The sequence below is a fragment of the Platichthys flesus genome, chromosome 9 (assembly GCF_949316205.1).
Source record: "Platichthys flesus chromosome 9, fPlaFle2.1, whole genome shotgun sequence".
NCBI lineage: Eukaryota > Metazoa > Chordata > Actinopteri > Pleuronectiformes > Pleuronectidae > Platichthys > Platichthys flesus.
Genome location: NC_084953.1, coordinates 707205 through 724572, shown reverse-complemented (window position 1 = coordinate 724572; position 17368 = coordinate 707205). Strand labels below are relative to the sequence as shown.

At 49.7% G+C, this 17368-nt stretch overlaps 1 protein-coding gene across 1 annotated transcript; it reads right to left on the bottom strand.

The window, feature by feature from the left end:
• Positions 1-618: 618 nt before the first annotated feature.
• On the bottom strand, positions 619-16384 carry niban1a (niban apoptosis regulator 1a). The gene is made up of 14 exons (XM_062396305.1): positions 16271-16384; positions 8124-8254; positions 7838-7966; positions 7606-7720; positions 7207-7371; positions 6677-6792; positions 5395-5499; positions 5058-5220; positions 4701-4885; positions 3804-3950; positions 3574-3693; positions 3308-3415; positions 2811-2922; positions 619-2728 (listed from the first exon to the last, which is right to left on the bottom strand). The coding sequence occupies exons 1-14, from the start codon at positions 16323-16325 to the stop codon at positions 1347-1349; spliced, it is 3033 nt and encodes a 1010-aa protein (XP_062252289.1). The 5' UTR covers positions 16326-16384; the 3' UTR covers positions 619-1346.
• Between the last annotated feature and the right edge of the window lie 984 nt (positions 16385-17368).

Sequence of the window (17368 nt, the reverse complement as noted above, 5' to 3'; positions counted from 1 at the left end):
GACTTTTATTAAATTCAGAATCATTATCAGACATGATGTGACTGTGACTGTTATTCATTTTATTATTATATATTATTGGTTTTCTTTTGAGTCTTCCCTGGCACACACACACACACACACACACACACACACACACACACACACACACACACACACACACACAAACAGTTTAAGTGAAACGTTTAATAACGATGTTTAAACCTTTCAAACCTGCACTAAATATGAATATCAGTCCTAAACTTAATGTTTTATTCTGAAGAGTTTCTAATGACTATTTTAATGTGATGCAACTGTTTATTAAATCACTGTTTATGGACGTCCCTCAGAGACATGTTGTCTCAGAAGCTGTGTCTCACACCGGAGACACTCCAGTGGACTGAATGAAATCCAGGCTCTGGATTTAGACGTCATCCATTTTGATTTGACTCTAATTTAAGTCAGACCGTGAACAGCCTTTATTGAATTATCTTGAAAAATGCTTTTTAAATATGAACAAATGTAAAAGAATCTAGTTTTGTTCTATAATGTCTTGATGTGCCTGCAGCTGAAATATTAAACTGTTCTTCTTCTGTTCTGCAATGAGAGAATTGTGTGTCACAGATGAGGATTACACAAAGCTTCACATTATTTTTGTTTTATTGGCAAATTAAACCTTTTATTATTTCTGCTGCTTCAAAATCCAAACCAGAGTTGACACCTACAGACTTTGCTACAGATTAAACATTCGTGTGAACAGTTGAAGGTCAAGTCGTCCCTGAACCTCCACCGTGGTCTCAGCGTTCTCTACGGGGACAGGCCCGGGACACGCCTCCTTTCTTCTTCATGACGGTTAAGGCACGTGAGGACATCATGGACACGGAGGCACTTTGAGACCTTGATTCTTTTAGATCAGAAAATAAAATCCTTCAGTAGCTCAAGAAAAAAAATCACAACGAAGATCAATGAGCAGCTGGATTTAGATCACAAGGTCAAATATATTAAAATCATTATATTTTTAAACAAGTAACAAATCAAAGTGTGACACTAATCTGTCTCTGAACTGATCTGCTCAGTCGGGTGAGGAAGACGGAGTCAGGCAGGTCAGCCTGGTTCCTCGTCTGTGAGAACTCAGGAGATTCTCAGAAAGAAGAACCTGAACGTTCCTTTAAAATAAACTCAGAATTTAATTCACATCTTCTGTCATAAAAATGTCTAAATCTAAAGTTTTCTAAAAACAGTTTTGTGCTAAAATAATAACTCAATTTCATGCATTTGTGGACGGTTCCTGGATGTGGAGCAGATGTTCAGGTCTGTCTGAAGAGTCACGGTCGACCTGACGGTAGGTAGACCTGACGGGTCCAGGTCTTTTATTCTTCTTTTGGAATCCCGCTGGGGTAAAGCTGCACCAGCTCCTCCACGTCGATCACCTCCACCACCAGGTCCCGGATGTCCTTGATGCAGTCCAGCGCTCGAGCTCCGGGGCTGGATGGAGCCTCCTCTGGGACAAGGACCTTCTCTGCGACAGGAGCCGTCTCTGCAACAGGGACCATCTCTTCCAGAGGGACCGTCTCTGGGACAGGGGCCCCCTCTGGGACAGGGACCATCTCTGGGACAGGGACCATCTCTGGGACAGGGACCATCTCTACGACAGGGACCATCTCTACGACAGGAGTCTCTTCTGGGACAGGGACCGTCTCTGGGACAGGGGTCTCCTCTGGAACAGGGACCGTCTCTAGGACAGGGGCCCCCTCTGGGACAGGCTCCGAGGGCGGAGCACCAGTTGCCTCTGTCTGGGTCTCGGTGCTCGTGGCCTCGGGGGCGTCCTCGGAGCTCACAGGTGAGGGACTGTGGTCGTCCTCCGGGACATCGGAGGTGGTTGAGCCCTCGTCCCCGCTGCTCTGCTCTGCTTTGACGTCCTCTGTGGACTCCACCTCTGAGGGCGGGGACTCGCTGCCGACTGACACGTGCAGAGAGTTGGTTTCTGAGAAAGTGACTGGTTTTGCCTCATTTCTCAACATGGCCAGGATGACGTCTCCAGGTGGGTCTGCAGCTGCCCCCCCACCAGGGGGCGCCTCTAACGGGGCCGGTGAGCTCGGGCTCAGTGCGTCGGCCTCACTTCCCTCTGAGGCAGGTTCTGCTTCAGCAGCTTCTGTTTGTGCAGCTTCTTCTTCAACATCTGTCTTTGAACGTTCTGCAGCTGCTCCTGCTTCTTCTGGAACATCTGTGCTCCTCGGCTCAGCAGCCGTCTCCACTTTCTGAGTCTGGACAGAAATCACTTCCTCTGGGATCACAGTCTCTGGAGCCGCTGCCACTCGGACGTCTTGTGTCTCATTCTGAGCGCTTGTGTCTTTTAAAGCTGTCGTCTCAGGTTGGACGGGGACGTCTGCTGCTGCCTTCACAGTCTGGACCTCCTCTGCTCTGGGTGCAGGTGTCTCCTTCTCACTCTGAGCGACTCGGTCCAGAGGCGTCTCGGTCAGCGTCACGTCCGTCAAGGCCGCGCTCTGCGGCGCGTCTGTCTCTGCCTCCTCCTTCCCGTCCCTCTGGGGGATGGAGGACAGCCCGTTGAACGCTAGAGGAGAGGGCGGCGGCGGCTCAGAGCTGCTTCGGGCGGGGGAGGCCAGCGACATGGCGGGGCTGCCGGGCGTGGAGACGGCCGGGGAGGAGAGGCTGGAGCGGCTGGAGCGGCTGACCAGGTCCCGGCTCTCCGTGAACAGGTTGTACTTCTTCAGGCTCGCCGCCTCCTTCACCACTGCAGGACACAAAGAGAACAAGAAGGATTAGAGTGCACTGGTCTTCACCGAGCTGCTGCCGGCTCTCCTGTCCCTTTGTACCTTTGGTGACCTCCTGGTCCAGCGTCTGGAGGAGGATGCTCTCATAAACGTTCTCCACGTGGATGAAGCTGGAGTGGTCGGGGTCGATGAGCTGTTCCAGGTCCTGAAGCTCCTGCAGAGACAAACACACACGTTGAGATATGGACCATGACATCGTTACACAGGTCGTTGTGTTTCTGAAACTAAAACACGGAAACAACTGCATCTGGTTCTGCTCAGTTTCCTCTCGGCTCAGGTCTCTCTGCTTCTCCTCGATGTGGCTGAGCTGGAAAGCTTCACCAGGTAAAGTCAAAGTAAACGTCCACAGGTTCTGGCCGACCCGATTCAGGGCTCAGAACTATTGACTGGACTTTTATTTTGACAACAACTTCTCGTCGGTAGATTTTTCAGCATCAGGGTTTTAATAACTGATCCATACAAGTCAATGATCTGTTATTTGTAGTAACAGAATGTGTGTGTTGTCCTGTTGACATCCTACGTGTGCGTGTGAGACTCACAGTCCTGCAGGTGGGGGCCAGGCTCTTCTTGAGGAAGGGCAGCGTGATGGAGACGAGCGTCTCCTGGAAGATCCTCTTCCTCACTGTGCTGCTGTCGTAGTCGTATTGCTGCAGGAGACCAGAGGTCAAAGGTCCAATTGAAGTTTGAGTTCAGTAAAAATCATCATGGTGTTTAATGTCCCAACATGACTTAAACAAACAAATGTATTTAAACTGTTCTGATTCCTCTTCAGCAGCTTGTGTGTCGTGGTGAAAGGCGAACGGACCTTCAGCACTCGGTGTTTGGACTTCTCCAGGGCGGAGCCGGCGTGGACCGGGTTGTCGGGGTGGTCCTGCACGGCCTTGTGCAGCAGCTGCTCGAACGTGTAGGCTGCGTTCTCCATCAGCTGAAAGAGAGGGGGTCACATCAACAGCTGGACAACACAACATCATGTGTTCATAAGGGAATAACACAGTGTGTGTGTGTGTGTGTGTGTGTGTGTGTGTGTGTGTGTACCAGCTGCAGGTCGATCTGGGCGCTGTGGATCACTCCTGGGATGTTGGAGAAGGAGAAGCGGTCCTGCAGGTGCTTCAGCTTCTCCTGCAGGGAGCTGATCTTCTGGTAGCAGCTCAGCAGGTTGGGTCTCGACATGACGAAGAGAACCTGTGAGACAGAGAGGAGGGAAAACCGTCACCACTGAAACCACTGCAGCACTGGGAGCCAGAGCCAAACAGAGTCAATCCCCACATGTGGCTGCAGAGGGCGCTGTCGCCCAGTTACAGTTACATGGTTTAGCTTGAGGATGTTGTGTTAGAGAGTTATCAGTCTGTCTGTCTCTCTGTCTGTCTCTCTCTCTATCTGTGTGTCTGTCTGTGGGTCTGTCTCTCTCTGTCTCTCTCTCTCTCTCTCTCTGTCTGTATGTCTGTCTCTCTCTCTGTCTGTCTGTCTGTCTGTCTGTCTGTCTGTCTGTCCATCTGTCTCTCTCTCTATCTGTGTGTCTGTCTGTGGGTCTGTCTCTCTCTGTCTCTCTCTCTCTCTCTCTCTGTCTGTATGTCTGTGTCTCTATCTGTCTGTCTGTCTGTCCGTCTGTCTGTGTCTCTCTCTGTCTGTATGTCTGTCTCTCTCTCTGTCTGTCTGTCTGTCCATCTGTCTGTGTCTCTCTCTATCTGTGTGTCTGTCTGTGGGTCTGTCTCTCTCTGTCTCTCTCTCTCTCTCTCTCTGTCTGTATGTCTGTCTCTCTCTCTGTCTGTCTGTCTGTCCATCTGTCTGTGTCTCTATCTGTCTGTCTGTCTTTGAAAGAAAAGGAAAACACATGTCTCAGATCAAACTGTTAAATCTCAGTTGTGTTATTTTTATGAATAAGTCAGATTTGGTTTTCAGTGTCAAACCAGAGCAGGATCAATCTGAACAAACCCTCTTCAGTTCCTCTTTGTCTTCTCCCAGCAGGACGTCCTGACACCTGTCCATCATGTTCTCGCTCAGCTGCCGTCCCTCCTGGAACCCCGAGCTGATTGGCTCCATCAGCTCCTCCAGGACGGAGCCCAGGTACGGCTGGACCGACTCCGAGCACAGCTTCTCCGCCGCCTCCGACACTTTGGCTGCAGGAGGAAGTCAAACATTTCCCCGGGTGAGACTCTGCTGTCAGGTGGCGCCCCCTGTCAGCCCCTCAGGTCACTGCCACCCCCCCAGAGGCAGTTTCATTCTCAGGAATCACAGAGGAATGCAGCTCGTCCTGTGTCTGACAGCTCCGAGTATCAGTCTGAACTTTACCTTGGACTTTCTCCCCCAGCTGACGCCTGGAGCTGAGGATCTGGTCCATGTCGGAGTGGATCAGAACTTCCTGCTGCCGCACCGACGTCCGACATTCCTCCTTCAGCACCGACAGTCCCTTCAGAAGATGCTCCTGGACCAGGACGTAGGCCGCCTCCACCGTCTGCGTCCAGGAAACAGGGACAAGTCAGTCAATCACTTCAAACATTAAGGTCTACAGGTGAGATTTAACTGATGTGTGAATATTAAATTATTCAGAAGAAGATGACGAAGAGGCGGAGATGAGGCAGGAGGAGGAGAACAAGGAGGTGAAGGAAGTCTCGACAGTTTGACTCACAGCGAACCAAACTCTCTTCTTCTCCGTCTTCTTGGCTTTGAGACCAGGCAGCAAGTCTTTCTCCAGGGACGGGAGCAGCTGCTCCATCACCACATTCGACATCACCTGAAAAAATACAACGGAAGCTTTCATCAGAGAAGCTTCTATCTCGAGAGTCGAGAACCTGAAGAACCTGAAGCTTCAGTACAGAGAGGTGAATGTGTTTGATGAGACAAAAGAACTAACAGGATTCTGCTCCGACCAGCACAACCTGCTCAGAACAACTTTCAGCTTATTGTGTCTGAGGCACTTGACAAGGTCACGGGGTCATGGGGTCACAGGGTCACAGCCCAGCCAGAGAGCCACCATTTGCTTTTCAGCTGCTTTATTGAAGAACATTAACAGAAACTCAACAAAACAAGTTGTCCAACAGTTTCTGCTTCTGGTATCAGCTCAGCTCGGACGTGTGTCTACTCCTTGTGTCTCTCCTCTTGTGTGTGTGTGTGTGTGTGTGTGCGTCTCTCCCTCTCCCCCTCAGCTGCTGCCTTTTGAATCCAGGGGGAGATGATTTGCCAACTAACCCGAGCTGTGCCAATCATTTGTCCCTGGTTCACCTGCGTCTCTGAGCCTCCTCCACACGTTGTGTTTCATTGTGTACTCATTTGATTTCTCTTGTCATCGCTGCAGAGGAGTTGGAGCTCTTGGAATCTCTAAAGCCTCCCTATCTAATACGATGTTGTAACTGTGAGATTCTTTGTGATGTTGTTCCTGTTTGTGGTGCTCACAGCTATAGAAAGACAGGTACACACACACAGACACACACTGTCAGGACAACTGATTTATGATGTTGCAGCTGTGGTTATAAGACACAGTGAAAGTGTTTATTTAGTTTCTGCTGCATTTCGTTCATTCCATTCATCTCTCAGCTCTGACTCATGAGTGTGTGTGTGTGTGTGTGTGTGTGTGTGTGTGTGTGTGTGAGAGTGTGTGTGTGTGTGAGAGTGAGCACCAGCGGGTGCACGTTAGAATGTGTGTTTACTGCACGTGTGTTAGGAGCAGGAACAACAGGAAGCTTCCAACAAATTAACTTCACAACACAGACTTCCTTCCAGCTCGTTATGAGGAAACAAAGGAGCGTTGATGAAGCTGCCTCAGCTCCACCACAAAATCTGCTTCATCAGGTCTCTAATTGTCTCCGAGCTGGAGTTCATGAGCAAGAGAAACGAGGGCAGATGCAGAGGAGGGTGAAGAGAGAGAGAGAGAGACTGGGGTAGAGCTGGTTCTTCAGATGCTGTGTACGTACCCTGACATCACTTCCTATCAGCATGTCCCACCCCTCGTACCGCCCCTTGTCCTGTCTGTAGAGCTGCATGGCTTTGAGGAAGGCCTGGACCTCACACGTCTTCTTCTTCAGGAAGTCTGACAGCAAGGGAACACAGGAGAACCAGGTCACAGTGGAACCAGAGCAGTTTACATGTGAGAGCCTCACTCTGCGGTAACTACTGAACCTGCAGAGGATCTCAACTCCCTGCAGGAGGCCCGAGAGCTCCTCCTCACCCCCGAGGAAGGAGCTGGGAGGTGATCATCAGCTCGTCCTCAAGCAGGATCACACTACAGCTCCGGATGTGGAGCGGCTCAGGAAGTCATTTCAGAAACAGAATGTTGGTGAAGATCTGGATCGGGGGGGATTTGGTTGCTTGAGGATTCTGCTTTGTTGGTTCTATTTCACTGAAGTAGTGTTTCACATAAAAGATGATAAAGAAGTAATATTTCCAGCGTTATCCAGAAGGCGTTGTTGTGTAGCAGCAGAGGAAGGTGTTGAAGGTGTGTTACCTTGGTTCTGGTGTCTGATGCAGTCGGACAGGATGGACAGGAAGGCTTCCTGCTTCGCCTGCTGCCTGAAGCAGAAGTACGAGTCTCTCCTGTACGGCAGACGCAGGTAAACTGGGAACTGACCCGGCATCCCCGACAGGGGCGGAGCAAAGTCCTCCTTCACGCCTGAAACACAAAGACGACTCGTCAGGTCCAGAGGAGGCTGAGGAAGAGAAGCTCGGACGGCTCGGACAAATCTGAACCAGGAGAAGACTACAACTCCCATCATCCCTCACTGCTGCTCCCCGTTCACAGACTCTTACTGGTTTGACTGGTTTGACTTGTGGCAGAAAGTTACAAACTGTGCATTGAAGTCTCAGTGCTTACATTGATTAATCTATACACTTAATGATTACTCACTGGTCTTGTCAGGAAAACACTTGTCCACCATGGACATGTACCTCTCCTCTGTGGTCAGAACAGTGCCCCCTGTGGGCAGCAGCTTCTGTCGCGGAGCAACTCCTTTGACAAAAGTCTGAGAAGAGGAGGAGGAAGAGGAAGAGGAGGAAGAGGATGAAAACAATCTGAGCTAACTTTGCCCTTGTGTTGTTTGGGTGATGAGTACTGGTGGGGGGGGGGGGGGGGGGCTCACCTCCAGGCTCTCGTGACACTCCAGGCAGTAGTTGGCTCTCACCACCACGTACCTCTCCCTCCACTTCCTGGCGTCGTCAAAGTAAAGGACTTCCTCCTCGTACAGAACCTCCCCCGCCTCAGGAGCCTCCTGCTCAGCACCAGGAGCAGAACAGTTAGTCATGTGATGTCCTCTTGAGCGTCCGAGTCCAGATGATCCTGGACCAGCAGCCGCTCATAACAAGGTTTATTGGTTCAGAGGGTTAAGGGAGATTCTGCTGGTCCAGGATCTGGACTCTCAGTCTTACCCTCTGTCTGAGCAGCTGAGTCGTTGACGCCTTCTGCTGCTCCAGCTCGTCTTCCACCTGAGACAACCGAGCCACGGAGAACTGCTTCCTGTAGTACGGACTGAACTCCTTCAGCTCAGCCTCAGCCTGGCCTACACACACACACACACACACACAGACACACACAAAGAGTCAAGGCATCACATTAACTGGTGTACTTTTAGAGATCAGACCAACCACATAAAGAGAAGCCGAAGCATCAGGATCGCCCCCTGGTGGCTGGATGCAGTATACCTCCTCCATGTTAGCAGATGGGAAATGGACCAGACTAAAAACTCTAAGTAGGCGTTAAATAAATGTTTTTCAAAGATGGTTTCTGTCGTTTTAAGTTTGTAATTTAGGTTTTAATTAGTTGAATATAAAAAACAGGCAGAGACGTCATGATTGGCAGCTGAGACTCGTGATTGGTCGAGCAGGTGTGTCGGGTGGGACCACGATAGCACTACACGTGTCATTCTGCAGTCAGAAGCAGTGTGAGGAGAAGAGTTGAAGCTGGAGCTCAGGAAATCTGAGTGCAAGCGACAACATATCAGAGCGAGTGCAGTTAGAGAACCACACAGAGGCTGCTTGAGTCCGAACGCATGGTTCTGAGTGAAAACCATGAGGATGGAGCAGAGGTGTTGCATGTAACATGTTGCGTGTTGTGTGTAACATGTTGCGTGTTGAGTCGGCTCCTCACAGACCACCTGGGCCTCAGGTTTCAGGGCGGAGCTGAGGGAGGGGCCGGCTGCTGAGACGTGTTGTCACAGGTGAAAGCAGGAAACACGACCCAAGGCTTTTTCAAACACATTGTTCCACGAGTGCAGATTCTACACGTGTGACGTCAGAGATGAAACACGAATCAGCAGACGACTGATTTAACGTTGGAGACAATGAACATGACCAGAGGAACACGAAGCTCCTCTGACTCTGAGATGAATCAGACACACTGAACTTCATCTTTGTGGTTCTGATCGGATCCAGAGGAGGATCTCTGTTTGACTCCCGAGCTCACCAACAGTTTCTCCATCCAATCAGATTCCCCGTCTCTGTCCAAGTCTGACAAAGCTGGATCTCTCTCACTTCCTGCTCCCCTCGGTCTCTCCTGTGATTGGTCGGGCTGTGCGCTGGCAGAACATTTGCATCATGACAGAGAGGAAACAGAAACGTCTGAGTCCCCCCCCCCCCCCCCCCCCCTCCCCCCGACGCACAGGGATTCAGTTACTTAGGAAAAACCAGACAAAGCTCAGCAAACAGACTCAGACTCAGTGTCTCCCTCCCGGCTCCCATCCAGCAGAGACACCAGGGGAACCTTTCCATGATCATTAACTCAGCAGCTTCCAAAACTCAATATCCACAAACGTCTACTGAGCCACATCCTCCACTTAACGGATGAACAGGCCGAGCAGGGGGAAGCAGCTCATCGTCTCTCCCTGCTTATGGGTTGAGTTGATGTTGATGTTGTTGTTGATGTTGTTGTTGTTGATTATCTCTCTGGGCGGCAGCCTCTCATTGCTATGGAAACAGATCCTGCTGCTGAAGATGTGCTTCGTGAACAAATAAATAAAAAATTCAAAGAGGACAGAAGGTCTCAAGTTAAATCTCCTCAGTGTGTCTTAATGTAATATTCATGAATAACTGATTAAAGAGAAGATGAGTTGTGTCCAAGTGATGGAGAACCAGGGATTCTTAACGTGTCTTCTGTCTCTGGACAGAGGCAGAGAGCGGTCACCATGCGACCCATCAGAGACCCGATCCAAACAGCTCGGGTTGTGGGTCAGAAACCTTGAAGACTTTCAAGCTTTCCTCTGCTGACACCATCGAGTTCGTCCTCCACAGTAAACTGGACTCTTTCCAGAGCAAACCAGTCGAACAGCTCCTGCTGAACTGGAAGTGGCTCATTTGTTTACTATAGAGCTTCAATAGAAAAACACTTTTGTATGTAAAGTAGAGCGTCCACCTCGCAGATGAATAAATCAGAAGCAGTGAGTCAGTGGAGATCATCAGAGCAGCAGGTTGCTTCTCTCAGATCCTGGACCAGTTCTCAGCAGCTCGAGCTCCTGAGACTCTGCTCAGCTCTTCAGCCTCAATCTGTTCGTTCTCTTCACTTCACTCAAGATTCAACTTCCCTGACGTTTACATCATAACGTCTGAGTTCTTCACTTCATACATCGTCTCTGGTGTTTCTTTGTTCATTCTAGAGAAGATGTGTGTGTCCGCGGTTCACCAGAGTTCCAACGCCTCACAACATGTTGTGTTATAAACTGTGAAACTAACACAATAAAATGTGTTTCTTCTTGGTGTTGGTACAAACGCTGCAGATCCTGCAGCACAGCGTGTTGAGGTGTTCCACCTGAGGAGCCACACCTGACCACTAATCCAGGGTTGAGGCTTAAGAAACAGAAAGTGTCTCCAGCTCAGCTGCAGTGATCCACCTGTGAACCTGCAGGTTGATCAGCAGAGAAGATCCAGCTTCCAACTGGTCCACAGAGCAGAGTCACTCTGTAGAGTCGGTTTCAACTGGTCCACAGAGCAGTGTTACTCTGTAGACCAGCTTCCAACTGGTCCACAGAGCAGTGTTACTCTGTAGACCAGCTTTCAACTGGTCCACAGAGCAAAGCCACTCTGTAGAGTCGGTTTCAACTAGTCCACAGAGCAGTGTTACTCTGTAGACCAGCTTCCAACCGGTCCACAGAGCAGTGTTACTCTGTAGACCAGCTTTCAACCGGTCCACAGAGCAGTGTTACTCTGTAGACCAGCTTTCAACTGGTCCACAGAGCAGTGTTACTCTGTAGACCAGCTTCCAACTGGTCCACAGAGCAAAGTCACTCTGTAGAGTCGGTTTCAACTGGTCCACAGAGCAGTGTTACTCTGTAGAGTCGGTTTCAACTGGTCCACAGAGCAGTGTTACTCTGTAGACCAGCTTCCAACTGGTCCACAGAGCAGAGTCACTCTGTAGAGTCGGTTTCAACTGGTCCACAGAGCAGTGTTACTCTGTAGACCAGCTTCCAACTGGTCCACAGAGCAGTGTTACTCTGTAGAGTCGGTTCCTCCAGTTCAGAGGCACCGAGATGTTTCTGATGTTTCCCTGTGAACGAGGATCGAGCTCCAACACATCTCATCATTTTGTTGTGAAACATACTTCAGCACCAGGACGTTCCTTGTCTCTACGTGTGCACGTACACATGTGTGTTGGGTTGTTGGTTTGTGTGTGTGTGTTCCTGTACTCTTTTCTTTGTGAGGACACTTGGGCTGTTTGAGGGTTCAGACTTGTTATAGGGTGAGAATTAGGTTTAGGTATTTAGTTTGGATGGTTAAGGTTCGAGAAGGGCCTAGATGTCATTGAGTCCTCACTAACATATGAGCACACACGTGTGTATGTGTGTGTTTCCTATGAGAGAATGAGAGGGTCCCTGTGGTCGAGGAGAACAGACGTGTCCTCACATGTCATAGAATTGTCTTACACACCAACATGCAAACACACATGTCTCTGTAGAGACACTGCTGGTGTTTAAAGTCTCTACAGCGTCATTCACTGATAAACGTCACAGTTAATTCAAAAAGTTATTTTCAGAAGAATGATCGTTTCCGTGTAAAGTTAATGTCATTTTTAACATATATGAACATAGACATCCAGAGAGGAATCTGTCGTTGGTCAGGAAACATCTTTGACGCTCAACAAGTCACGACAAGGCCGACAAATGAGTGTTTGTGTATGTTGAGCCCCCCCCCCCATGACCTATGACTCAACCCTGGAAGGTTTCATTCAAATGAGCGTCGGAGGTTTTCAGAGATCAGGAAAGTGGATGTGACAACACAAGAGAGAGAGGGACAGAGACAAATGTCCATTAGGACGGAGCTGCACTTTGACAGGTTACGTAAACATCTCCGTCAGAGAGACGACAGGATCGACTGGGATTTCACTTCCACTGACGTTACACTATTAAAGCAGAGCGGCTGCTTCACATCACTGATCCTGAGTCTGTTAACTCGTCTGTCTGTGACACAGACAGACCCAGTGACCTGACCAGCTTCAGTCCACGTGAGGCCTGACAACACACCTCAGCTGCCTCTGCTAACTGATCACCGATCAGTGAATAGTTCCAGCAAGCAGCCTAGTTTCAAACACATCGTTCCCTTCGAGACATTTTTGACTGAGTGCCAAGCTACAGGTTCCACTGGTTTCCAGGTTCTGGGCTGAACACAAAGAACAGAACAGAATTAAAGGCTGAAATGTTCCTTCCAGCCAGAATCTGGTTCTACTGCATGCTCCTGTTCTGGTCCTCTATCTGGAGAACTACACAGTTTATTGAGTTATGATTCTGTCTATTATTATATTTCTGTATTTCCTGTTTCTCTTGATTTCTCTCAGTCGACGGTTTAGTGACAGAAATACTGGACCTCAGCTCGGGGGGGAAACGTGGGTGCTGCTGCATTTGCATTGTGTTGAATGGACTGGTGAGTCGGAGTAAACAACAGGTGCTTCTGCAGCCGAGCAGCAGCTTCCTCTCTTTGTGCAGAGCGACGGACTCACAAGTGAAAGTCTCAGAGTTTCTCAGCTCCTCTGAATATCTGAGGGATTGTGTAACGGCAGCTGGAGGCCGAGTAACACAACATGAAGAAACAAAGACACAACAGATTCAGCCATTAACCAAACATTAGTCCTGCAGTGAAATCCTCTGACTGCAGATGAAGTGCATTAATGCCTTTTACATATTCAGTGAGAAAGAGATGATTTAAATCCTTCAACGCATTCGAGGACGTCTTCCAGAGGAGCTGGAGGATGAAGAGGTCTTAATGAAACCTGCTCAGCCTCAAGGTTCAGAAGCAACGAACCAGGAAACACTGAAACCCTGTTTAAATTAAATAAACAGACAAATCTCTCCTCACATTTTGCTAAATCAACACAACCGATCTGATGGGAACTGATTTATATGATCCTCTCCTGCCACTCTCTAGCGCCACCACCTGTTGTGACCACGTCCTGCACCACACATAAGAGGAATGACATCATCAGTGCACACTGTGCTGAGGCAGGAGACAGAATCTGAGCTTCTATCAGGACTGCTCTGGATTTTATATCAGTTTGAACTGGATCAGGCAAACACAAGTCTCTTACTGCAGGCTGAGGATGAGGGGGGGGGGGGGGTGTTCAGACTCAGTCTGTTCATGGACTCAAAGGATCCAGAGTCTCAGAGCCTCTCAGAGCCCCCCCCCTCACACACACCTGGTGGAGTCATTAGTCGGAGCTGCAGATTAGAGTCACATCACAGTACTCTCTCTCTCAACTGGATGAACAGGAACCAACAGCCAAGTTCCAGTGACCAAGGTTCGATTCCCGACACTTTGCAGCTGTTTTCCATCATGAGTTCGAGTCAGAGTTAGAAATAAAAGGAACATGACCTCGTTCTGAATCACCCGACAAAACAAATGACATCAGGCAGAGAAACTGCATCAGAGCGTCCAGAGACTCGTGAGTCACGGGATCGCTTCGTCCAACCGGCCGCATCCGACCCAGCCCTGTGACCAGCCAGCCAATATTCAAACTCTGCCCTAAACACACACACACAGACAGACACACACAAACACACACACACACACACACACACACAGGGATGTTTGCATCATGGGGGACGGGTGCATGTTGTCACTGCTCTGGCACCAGACTCTGACTTCGCCCTCTTCTACGCAGCAGCAGCCAGGAAAAACTGACGAGACAAACATGTCCTCACATACGTGTCCTGCAGACGTGTCCTCACAAACATAGGACGTCTCCTCCAGTCTCCACCTCAGTGGACCTGTGTAAGACTGTCTTGTCACCATGGCAACAGCAGAGGCAACGCAACCAGCATCAGCAGCAGACACGTGTCTCATGTACTGAACAGATGAGACGGGGGACAGATCAGCTCTGAATATTTGATTGTCTGAAGACGCCTAAAGTGGGACAGGTATTAACTTGATTAACTTCGGTTTGAGCTCCACTGACGTCCTGAGGACTCAAACCTCCGGACTGGTCCACACGCTCACCGCTGCAGTCCAGGTCGCTCTTTGTCTTCCATCGAGGCTTTGTCACCTTCGTGTTGTGTGTTTACAGCAGCTGCTCTTAGTGGAGCGTGACCCCGGGTTGTTCATGTGACGGGAAGCCAACCCGAGGGTCAGGACACCAACCAGAGGGACGGGACGCCAACCAGAGGGTCAGGACTCCAACCTGAGGGTCAGGACACCAACCAGAGGGTCAGGACACCAACCTGAGGGTCAGGACACCAACCAGAGGGTCAGGACACCAACCAGAGGGTCAGGACACCAACCAGAGGGTCAGGACACCAACCTGAGGGTCAGGACACCAACCTGAGGGTCAGGACACCAACCAGAGGGTCAGGACACCAACCAGAGGGTCAGGACACCAACCTGAGGGTCAGGACACCAACCTGAGGGTCAGGACACCAACCAGAGGGTCAGGACACCAACCTGAGGGTCAGGACACCAACCAGAGGGTCAGGACACCAACCTGAGGGTCGGGACACCAACCTGAGGGTCGGGACACCAACCTGAGGGTCGGGACACCAACCAGAGGGTCGGGACACCAACCAGAGGGTCGGGACACCAACCAGAGGGACGGGACACCAACCAGAGGGTCAGGACACCAACCAGAGGGTCGGGACACCAACCAGAGGGACGGGACACCAACCAGAGGGTCAGGACACCAACCAGAGGGACGGGACACCAACCAGAGGGTCAGGACACCAACCTGAGGGTCAGGACACCAACCAGAGGGTCAGGACACCAACCAGAGGGACTGGACGCCAACCAGAGGGTCAGGACACCAACCAGAGGGTCAGGACACCAACCAGAGGGACGGGACACCAACAACAGGGTCAGGACGCTTGTATCAAAACAAAGGCTGCAAATATTCTCAAAGCCTAATTTTCATAATTGCAATGTCTGTCTGTCTCCAGCTGCTCTTCCATGACGATCTGGAAGAGGACAGATAAGAGGACTCGGCCCTCAGCAGCCAATTGGCCACTCCCCCCAGGACGTGGTCCAGGCTTTCAGAGCTGAACTCTACATTTTGAGCATTTCACAGTTTCCTCCCTGAGCCTCAGAGGAGAACTCAGGTTCTTATCCCCTCCACTGACTCACTCCTCGAGCTGATGAGCTCACAGACCAGCTGTTCAGGGCGCGGCGAGGGAATCGAACCTGTTCCTCATCAAACCGGCTCCTCATCAAACCGGCTCCTCATCAAACCGGCTCCTCCTGAGTCTCTGAAGAACCACAACTGAGTTCTCACCTCAGATTGTGTTGTTGTGTTGATTTAACTGGAAACTCAGCCTGACAAAAAAAAGTTGCAGCAGAGACAAGAGAATGGAATGAGCTGGTGACAACAGAGACACACAACATGTCTCCAAGCTGGGACCTTCAAAGTCCAGTCTCAACATGTGTCCTCTGAGCTTCACATGTGAGACACATTCAGATACCACTGAACCCCCCCCCCCCCCATCATAGTGCTGAGTACATGAGGACAGTTTTCAGTTTCTGTGAACTGTCCCACCTGCAGTTACAGAAACACAATTGTCCCCTGCTCAGATCCACCCTGACACACCCAGCCCACAGAGGACACCACAGTGGACCAGAGGACACCACAGAGGACACCATAGAAGACCATTGGAGACCACAGAAGACCAGAGGACACCACAGAGAACAAGAGGAAGCCACAGATAACTCAGAGGACACAATAGAGGAGCCAGAGGACAGTGTCCCCTGCAGGACAGGACAGGCTGGAGGGACCTTTTCACAGAGACTTACTCCAGCAGGACATGTCTCTACTTCTCCCTGTGGACAGACACCAGAGAACCAGTCCAACAGGTTTGTCTGGAACAAGTTCCCCAGCTTCTCCCTGCGGAGGGAGACCGACGCGAAGGGACAGGTTTGGAACGCGGAAATGGACGAGACACCTGGTTCAGAGTCAGCGGGACAAACGTCCCCCGGCTCCTCGGATCGCTCCGCGGCTTCCCACCGACCCCGGATCGGTGCTCGTGAAGCGGAGCAGGAAGTTCGAGGATGAAGAAGAAGATGAAGAGTTCGCTCGCTGCGTCAAAGCGCGCTCGGTCCGATGAAGACTCGCGTGTTACCTGTGATGAAGGTGGACCTGTGGTCGTCCAGCAGACTGGAGGCGGAGATCCCCATGGTGCTGCAGCCGGGAGACGAGCCTCAGGTCGGGTCAGCGCGCAGGTACAAGCCCCGGCTCATCGGAGGAGGAGGAGGAGGAGGGGAGGAGGAGGAGGAGGAGGAGGAGGAGGAGGGACACGCCTTCATCCTCCTCCCTGCTCACGAAGAAACTCCCATCGTGCCCCCCCCCCCCCCCCCTTCTCTCTTCACCCAACCGGACGAGACACTTTATCAAACATTAAACCTTTTATTTGTATTCCTCTGTTCATTGGTTTTCCATGTATCATGTGAAGCACTTTGTTTCTTAGTTTAGATAAATGCTTTAGAAAATAAAGCGGTTATTAGGATATAGAGGATTATTATTATGACAGTTGTTTCTTTATCATAATCACTATGAAGTGTCTTGGGATAATAGACGTGGTGATGTCTATAATTTACTTGTATTATATTATGTATTTGTTTACGTATTGTTATGATAAACGTGATCTGCTCATCTTTTGTGTATAATCCACTCTGCCTAAAGAGGTCATCACTAAATCCAAATGTAATAAAAGGTTATGACTCACATGATCAACCTCATAATTATAATCTGGAAATGTCACATTCTTAAAGTGAAGTTAAAGTCACCGCCCAAACTTTGATGATTGAATTCCATTTGTACACGGAGACGTTACCACCAACACTGTTTTACTTTGGAGAATTATTAGTTATTGTTATTATTCATTACATTTAGATATTTCATTTGTTTGTGATGATTAATGTAACTTGTCTGCTTTGATTCTTTTGATTGATATTTAATCTGATTGTAAATTGGACTGTATCGTCTGTTCGTGGCTGATCGTCCACATGTTCCGTTTTATTTCAACATTGAAAATTAGACTGAGAAAATAAGTGAATAGATAAATATGAAATTTCCCATGATGCACCTTCAACTCCCAGAATCATATTATCTAAATGATAACAGTAAAGATGATTTAGTTTCTATTGCTTTGTAATTACACTGTTTCTACATGTGACCATAAAACGTTCAGAGTTGTATCAGCCTTATGGAAATTGTGTTC

Coding starts and splice junctions, on each gene's coding strand:
- niban1a (XM_062396305.1), bottom strand. CDS start 16,325: ATGGGGATCTCCGCCTCCAGTCTGCTGGACGACCACAGGTCCACCTTC. Junction 2,923..3,307: donor TGGCCCCCACCTGCAGGACT/GTGAGTCTCACA, acceptor TTGTCTCTGCAG/GAGCTTCAGGACCTGGAACA. Junction 2,729..2,810: donor GGACCAGGAGGTCACCAAAG/GTACAAAGGGAC, acceptor TGTGTCCTGCAG/TGGTGAAGGAGGCGGCGAGC.